The sequence below is a fragment of the Dromiciops gliroides genome, chromosome 4 (assembly GCF_019393635.1).
Source record: "Dromiciops gliroides isolate mDroGli1 chromosome 4, mDroGli1.pri, whole genome shotgun sequence".
In the NCBI taxonomy this organism is placed as follows: Eukaryota; Metazoa; Chordata; class Mammalia; order Microbiotheria; family Microbiotheriidae; genus Dromiciops; species Dromiciops gliroides.
This window is the reverse complement of record NC_057864.1, coordinates 3,018,701-3,027,500: the sequence shown is the minus strand read 5'-3', so window position 1 is coordinate 3,027,500 and position 8,800 is coordinate 3,018,701. Positions and strand designations below refer to the sequence as shown.

The 8,800-nt window shown below is 47.2% G+C and overlaps 1 protein-coding gene across 1 annotated transcript in view; it reads right to left on the bottom strand.

Annotated features, from left to right (window-relative positions):
* Positions 1–8,800, bottom strand: part of SLC44A5 (solute carrier family 44 member 5) — a 349,369-nt gene that overhangs the window by 155,569 nt on the left and 185,000 nt on the right. The window contains exon 2 of the mRNA XM_044005170.1: positions 706–754. Coding sequence (XP_043861105.1) covers positions 706–754 — 49 coding nt within the window. The remainder of the gene's footprint in view (positions 1–705; positions 755–8,800) is intronic.

Below are 8,800 nucleotides of genomic sequence, written 5' to 3'. Positions count from 1 at the left end.
CTCAGGGAGTCACTGCCACCTGTGCAGACAGGGCAGTCTAAGAGAAGAGGCAGCCTGGCACACAAGGCTCTGTATAAATTCCTTGTGGGCTGACTGATTTTACACAGTGGTCCGTAGGCCCCACATGAGCAAGGCTCTGACCAGGATTCAAACTCCCAGTCTTCCTGACCCCACCCCCAATCTTCTACCCACTACGCCATATTTTTCCCAGCTACTTTGTAAAATTGGCCCCATCAGGTGGTCCCCAAGGTCTCTTCTCACTCCATATCCTGGGGTCCTGGGAACCCATTTGTCCATCAGTCAACAATGAGAACTCATGGACAGAAGCAGAACCCCCTGTGTACTGTCTCCAGGTAAATAAGGTGACATTTGGGCAGAAATCACTGGAACCATTCCCCCTTTGAACAATCCAAATGATTCTGCATTCATTGAAGTCATCATACACACACACACACACACACACACACACCCCAAACCATACCACGTGGGTTTTGTTAAACAGGTGTTCTTAACCTGGGGCCAGTAAACTTTTGGATTTTTTTAAATAGTGTGTTAAGTTGTTTCCTTTGTAATCTTATGGGTTCTGTTTCATATGTTTCTAAATATTATCACAAACAGTCAAGCGCAGGCTTCACCGGACCACCAAAGGGCTCCAGAGCACATAACAGATATAAAGAAAAGAAATGACTACGTGGAAATGCTCACCTTTTATAAAGAGGTCCTCGGAACTCGGGGTCATATGTCCTTGGTTCTCCTGCATTTAAAAGAAAGAAGTCTTGTTAAGCAGATAAGCCGGCAAAACTGGAACTAAACAAGCAGGGACATTTGGAGCGGGGCAGGAAGTACAGCGGTAAAGGTTGTGGCCAGAGAAGTGCTGTATGCTGGAGAACACTGCCAACCGCAGGACATGTGCACACACGTGTGCCGACACACACGCGTGCACACTGCAGGCAAGACCTCCTTAGGAGGTGGAGTTGAGAAGTCCTCTAGCAAACTCGTGGACCCCTCTTCCCCTTCCCTGTAACAAGTGGGAGAAGCAGAAGTGGCATCCAGCCTGGACAGCTGCGAACCCTCTCTAAATCCCAGACTCTATCATCGACTGGATCTTCGGACCAGCCTCTGGTCTCCTCCGCCAGTGCCAGGGTCAGTGGTTGGGAGCTGGACGCCCCTTAGAGTCCTCTCAGTCAAAGCACGTGTTTTACAAATGAGGGAGCTGAGGCCCAGAGCCATCCAGTGATTTCTTGGAGCTACCAAAGGTAGTAAGTGATGGAGGCATTTGAACCTGGGTTTCCTGACCCTCATGCCAAGATCCTTTGCACTGTACCACAAGCCTCTCCCAGGGGTCACCACCTTCTAGGAAGGTGACAGTCAATCATTGTGGAGCCAGTCAATAAACAATTTCGAAGTTCCTACTATGTGCCAGACACTTTGCTAAGTGCTGGGCATGCAGACATGGCAGCAGAAAGACAGGTGTAAACCCTAAAAGGCAGGTGCAAACCTGGATTCCTACTGTAAAGCAAGCTCTCTCTCTCTCTCTCTCTCTCTCTCTCTCTCTCTTGCTCTCTCTCTCTCTCTCTCTTGCTCTCTTGCTCTCTCTCTCTCTCTCTCTCTCTCTCTCTCTCTCTATATATATATATATATATATATATATAATGGTATATTTATATCTATTTTACATATATTACATTTATAGATAATATATCTCCTATCGGAGGCTCATGAACTTCAAGCTGGGAGAAACTCTTAAATCATCCATTTCAACCTCCTGACTTTACAAACGATGACATTGAGCCCAGAGAATGGAAGTGACTCATCCAGGGTCACACGGGAGTGTGGCCAAGCCGGGATTCCCAAGCCAGAGGCCGGCTCTCCACAACACTCGTGTCACTTCTCCAAACAAACGAGAGAAAGCCACGGGGAAGCCAGTGTTTCCGCTTGCTCGGAGCTGGCTCTAGAGGCGTCCACAGGCGCGGAGTGAGAGCTGGGAGCCTTCATCCCGTCCACACGCCTCCTTTCACGAAAAGGGAAACCGAAATGCAGAGACTCAGCCGTGGGTCACTCGGGCACTGAGTGGCAGGACCGGGATTTGAGCCAACACCGCCTGGTCCATGTGCCAGCGCCAGGGGAAAAGCCCTTCGGGAAAAGGGCTCTCCTGCTCTCCGGGCCCACGCAGCGCAGCTGGGCGGGAGAGCGTCGTGAATCACGGGCTGACTGCACCTTCTCGGAATAAATACAACCCGGACCCTGCACTGATTTAGGAGGGATGGGAGCGTGGTACAAGCAGGTTCCTGCATCCGCACTGGAGGTTGTCATCACTGACTCCCTCCTAGTTCTCTCCAGTCACACTCTCTCTTTACTGCTCGGCATGAAGGGGTTTGTGAAAAATCCCCCGATGGCTCCTAATTACCCAGGAACCCCTCATGCCTCCCAAAAGGCTCAGCAAGCCTCCCCCGACCCCCAAAAAGAAAGAAAATGGGAAGGGAAGAGCCCACTGCTTCCTGGGAACCCTAAGAAATAAGCAGCTTCACCCCAGCTTCTCCACCCAGGATATGCTGGTGGGGGACAGGGGCGGGGCTACTGTGGAGATGGAGAAACTGCCCCCCTTGAAGGCAGAAAGTCCCTCGAGCTGCATTCCAGTAAAAAGTTTGCAGCCACATTTCTGTGTAAAAGCGCGAAGAAAAGCACCTGGGATTTGTCTATTTCCCGGGTGCAGGAAGCATCCCCGGCCTCTGATGGCATCCTCACAGCACTGGGAGGCAGGTGCTATTATTATCCCCCTCTTACAGACGAGGAAACTGAGGCAGACAGAAATAAAATGACTTGCCTGGCATTACCCAGCTAGTAAGTGTCTGAGGTCTGTTCTGAACTCGGGTCTTCCTCACTCCACGCCCAATATTGTGCCCACAGTACCACCTACCTGCCCTCAAAGCAGCAGCAGGCAAATTGTTCCAAAGCTGATGTGAGTATAGCTCAGGGAGAGCACGAGGGCTTTCAGATTTGCCAAGTGCTTTTCTCCCAACAACACTCTTTAGTAGCTAATCCAAGCATAAGACCAAGCCTGGAAGAGGTCCTATAAGTAGTAAGGAGCAGTCAGTATGCGAACCCAGGTTCTCCCACACACGGCCTCACGGGTGTGCCCAGAGCTGGTTGGGGCAAAAGCAGGACTAGAATCTGGGCCCTTGACTCCACATCTGGTGTTTCTGTTTGCCAGTGCTAGGGAGCCTCAGAGAAATGATTCTGATGACAACAACTCCCTGGTTTAATCCACTTTAGCTACTGGGAATATGAGAGATCACGGTATTTCAATCACCACTTGTTAATTAGGATTCTCTGCTCTCCTCTCCATCTTCATAGGTAGGTGTGAAATGGATAAAGAAATATATACACACATATACATGTGAGGATATGTGTGTATGTGTACTGTGAGTGTACATGTGTGTACCGATTATATCTATGTATGTGCAGATAGGTGTGTATAGGCTATGCACATGTACACACATGTGTATGTGTACATGTCTATTGTACACACATACACTGTGCCTATTCATTGTATATGTGTGTGCACAGCAGCACATGTTGTGTGTGCATTATATACATACATGTGGGCATACACACATGCCTGTGCCTTGCTGCTATATCTTAGCATGTTTTTCTCAAGGAGGGGACACAGGTTCTTGTGTGCTTAACCTGAGCAAGGGAAGACTTAGGGCAACCTACATGACAGATGCCTCTTAAGAGCTTTCATGATGAAGAGGGATCTGCCCCTTCCCTCTCTACCCCTCCAGGCAAAGCCCAGATATCATTCTATGGCTGTCAGTCAGCCAAAGAGCATCCATTAAAGACCCCACTATGCCCCAGGCACTGCACTACACCCTGGATGCTTATTTAGGTGTGGGTGGACTGGACAGCCATGAAGAGGCCCCAACTCTGCGAGTCTATGATTCTGAGGCCTCGAAACCCCGCCCCCTTATTTCATCCCCACCAACAGAGCCTGAGGCTGGCTTAGAGCTCACCATCAATATGCTGAGAGCATGGACACTCATGGATTTTAAAAGCCTGGCTGCAAACATGGATCTCTTGCTACCTGGAGAGTAATAATGAAAATACGATCGAAAGGTCCTCCGAATGTGGGTATGTAACGAGTGCTTGGCATTCCTTCCGGCTGCCTCAGTATGAGCCGGCGCAGTTAGGAGATGACCAAGCCTCTTCATTAGTGCCCCAGCATTTATAGCTTCATACAGCACCAAACTACAATGTAAAGCACAGAGCTCTGTACCAGGGATGAGCCCCAACTTGGGAGGAGCTTTGGGCTCGGCTTGGTTGGCGCAGAGAGAAGCAGAGGGAAATGAAGTAAACAGAGGTAACACGAGCCAGACTGCAGCAGACTTCACTACGAGACTTAGTGTTTTATACTTCAGGCAATGGGGAAGCACTGCAGATCTTAGCGGTGGGGCAGTGATCAGATCACACTTGTGCCCAAGGAGGCTGCTTGGGGCAGCCACCGGTAGCAGGGCTGGAATACAGACAGTGTCAGGTCAAGGTGACTAAGGTCGGTGCATGGAAGGGGGATTCCTGTTCAGGTATTGGTTAGACTAGATGGCCACTGTGCAACTTTGAGACTTGGGGGGTTCCCTCCTCTATTTATATACCCAGAAAACCTCCCCCAAATTCACAAATCACAACAGCCACACACCCGGACACACACACACACACACACACACACACACACACACACCCTCAGACCTGCATAAACATTAGGGACACTAACGTTTGCTTCACTCCTCCTGATTTCACCCTTCCTCCATCTCCCCTTCCTACTAAAGGGAGAGTCTTCATTTGTTAAAGCTCCAAGAAGCCAGGGATCAGCTCAGATTTCCAAAAGCTTAACAAAGAGATCAATGGTTATTGAAGCAGACATCATGTGACTGAGCCAGGTACCAAGTGAAAAGTGAAAACCCATTTAAGAAATATGATGTGCAGTACAAAGCAGTCCTGGATCTGAAAAGCGTCACATTTAACACAATCACCCAACTCACTGAGAGAAAGACATCATCGCAGTCTGGTTCCAGTCATCATGGGCACTATGGACCTTCAGGGGTTTGGGTTTTGGGGCATCAATTATCTTTCTCTACTTGATGTGTATGTGAAACTCTACTGAAGCCATGATGTGATTACACTGAAAATGATTCTTGCTTGTTCATAAAGACACAAAAAATTGGAAGAGTAGATGTAGTTCCAGTCACAACATCTTTTGAGAAGTTTTCAGAAGAAAGAGCCGTCATTGCCAAAGTTAAGCATGTTTACTACTGCGATGTGGACAAAGGACAGGTGCTCAGCCTGCTTAGCCTGCATCTTCAGTGTACCACAATCTAGTAAGCAAGAAAAGCAACACAGTATTTTATGTGCAGAACACTACATTTATCATTCACAGTGGAATTAATACAAATTAAATTTACTGATAAAATCAAACTCTCATTTCTACCAGAAATTTTCTATATAGAAGCAACTATCCTCATTGCTTTATGGAACAATATTTTAAACAAGTGCCCCAAGGTCTCTATGTCTGGTTTCTACAGCAAATTGCTTTCAATCATTCCCTAAGCAATGATGAGATTTTGTCATCCCCGCCTTAATACTTAGGTCCTTTCTACTCAAATTAGTTTTCCAGTGTTGCATCTGAAACATTAAAAAAATTAAAAGCATGTCATCTTAAAGAATAATTAAAACCTTTGGGAGTTCACAGAGCACAGAAGGGAAGACATTGGTGTGGAATAATTATGTACCCTTTCCCCTGCAATCATTAAGAAATGGAGATGATAATGGCTATTCATTGTTGAGGAGCTCTATTCCATGCATTTCCATAATAGGATTTTTCACATGGAGGTTACATCACCATGTCATTTACAAAAAACACTTAGAGTCAGGCTGTAAATGGAGTGCAAGCAATAAAATTAGTCCTGTCATTTTTAATTTCACAGCAATAAGTTTGGCACACAGTTACAGGATTGTTTCTCGAAAATAAAATCAGACTTCCCCCAATTCTATTCTGTACTTCCAATTAAATGTAGGTCTGGTGTTCAGCTAGCATAAGGAGAGCTATCTGTCTTTTGATCACAGGGGGAAGTTAGCTAAAGGGACAAAGCCAAGCTGCCTTCAGAAGACCTGGAGCACGTCAGTATGTGACCATCTTTCCCATAATAGTTGTCCTCCTGCCTGGCCACATCAGGGTCTCCAAATCCTATCATGAAGTCCCAGATGCAGATTCCCATGTAAACAGCACCATTCGTCCAGCAGGCTCTGGACCACTGAGGTACCATTTATCCAAGTTTTAAAATAAGGCTGTGTGGGTAGCAATGGGCTTCTCCAGTAATAGGACACTCTAACAGGAGGCCAAGGTTTCCATGAATAGAAAAGTGACGTCACCCCAAGTCCTACCCTCTGTCTTTAGACCAGCCACAGACTGGGTAACCTGGCAAAGAATAGCTAGATCCTAAATTACAGTTGTAAATCTTCCTTGGGCCCTCGGATGTAAAGAGATGGATGGATTGTCCTCTTTGTCCACAGGGGACAGATAACCCCATTCCCACACTTCCAAAGGAGTCACAGAATTAATTTGTTCTTAATTGGAATTTCTTCCATTTAAAGACATTTTAATCTTGTTTGTTTTGAGGGAATTTCTGCTTGTTGGTAACTACACTGCCCAGTGCTTTCCAACTGTAAGCAGAGGCTCCTGTGGCCTCATGAACAGAGCGGAATGAAGCTCCCAAAGGTGGCAAAGGAATATGTGTTCAGATATCCAGAGGTAGCCTTGTCTCCAGGCCCTTTGACTTCATGCCTTTGGGGCAAAACGTGCTATTTCTGCCAAAAGCGATTGAGAATTTAGAGGCCACAGCTAACCCACCAGCCTAAGGCCTAGACAAGAGCTCTTCAGGCTGGGCTGTGTCAAAACATAAATGTGGGGTCCTGAAACACTGAAAGAGAGAGCCAATGGGGTCCCTCCGTGGGTCACCAAATGTCCAACTGTGCATCATGAGACCGGGTGTAAATACTATAGAAGAGCCTTTTGATCTCGTTCAGGGCTTCTTGAACTTTTTCTACTCGCAACCCCTTTTCACCAGAGAAATGTTTGTAGGACCCTGGGTGTATAGGTATTACACAATAGGTAATATAACCTTAGACTGTTGTTGCCAAACTTTTCACGATCCCCACATTTGGCAACACAGCTCCAGATGGGGTAGTGACCCCAGTTTAAGAAGCGAGGCTCTAACCTGCTTGGTGAGAAGGATGCTGGGAGGAACTGGAGGCAGGAAGGCATGGCTGCAGGAATCTGAAAAGGGATGGAAGGGAGGAGGGAGAATGGCAGAACTGAGGTGTCCTCCCTGCTGCCACACTCCTGGTCTGGCCACATCTTCAGTGCAGCGTCCAGCTCCCAGCACCGTGGTTTTGGCAGCATCTTGAGAAGCTGGTCTGAGCCAGGGAAGGTCAACCAGGATGGCCAAGTTAGAACAAACTATGCCGAAGAGGCAGGGCTGAAGGGACAGGACAAGACCACCATACCCTGAAGGGAAGGGCTTTGCATACACATGGAGTGGGGAGGGGAGGAGTGGTACTGAAAGCTGTGCTCATACGTGGATCATTGAATCAAGACTTAGAGCTGAAAGGAATCTTAGAGACCACAGATCCAACCCTCTTATTTTATGCATAAGGAAGCTGAGGCCCAGATTCTGAATCTCTAAGGTAAGTAGAGGCAGGGGTGGCACCGTGGAGAGAGGTCTGGGCCTGGAGTTCAAATCCAGACACTGTGACCACAGACTGCCAGTTGTGTGGCTTCACCTCTCTCTGCCTCATTTTCCTCATCTGTGAAGTGAGAGGACTGGACTCGATCTCATTTGTCAGGGGTGTTCTAGAGGGGCGTCTCGTGCAGGTTCAGGCTCAGCTTCCAAGTGGCTTCCAACTTGGCGATTGGGTGACTCCAATTCTTTATTTTTTTTATTTTTTTATTTTTTTTTAGTGAGGCAATTGGGGTTAAGTAACTTGCCCAGGGTCACACAGCTAGTAAGTGTCAAGTGTCTGAGGCCGGATTTGAACTCAGGAACTCCTGAATCCAGGGCCTGTGCTCTATCCACTGCGCCACCTAGCTGCCCCTCCAATTCATTTTTAAAGAATTAAACGTTTCAGCTTCTTCCAGAACAGCAATACTGAATGACTCTCATAGCAGTTGTGACCTCCCAAGATCACCCCAAAGTCAGCCAAGTACATTGAAGATCTCTAGCTCTCTGCACATCAGAACGCCAATGGCGAAAGTCTGTCATGTTGCTGAGATGTCTTGTATCTTCCTCTTAATGAGAAAACCCTACAGGTTCCTTTGTTATTTCACTGCCTTGGGTTTAGGAACAAATTTTAGCCAGTTGAAGTCTGTCACAAATGCAGCTTCCTCTCACACAGGTGCTTTGCCCAGGAGAAAAGAACAAACAAAACATTGCCTTTTCTTTGACTGATTCACGTCATTTCCTTTTGCCAACCCCACCTCTTCTTTTGGTCTTTGGAAAGACTTCGATTCCTTTCAGTCTGAGTTCTAGGTACATCTTCTGGTTGAAGCCACTGCGAATGTTCCCACTTTAGTTGGACCATTTGACTTCTGCCAGGAGAATCTCTTCCTTCTCTCCTCTCTTGACATAGGCTGAACCCCATGGATGTTCTTGACTCTGGAATAAGGCATCCTCCCTTCTCCAGCACTGTCAGGCTCAGAGTAAGCACCTGACAAATGATTATTTATTGATGGATGTATTGATTAATTGAT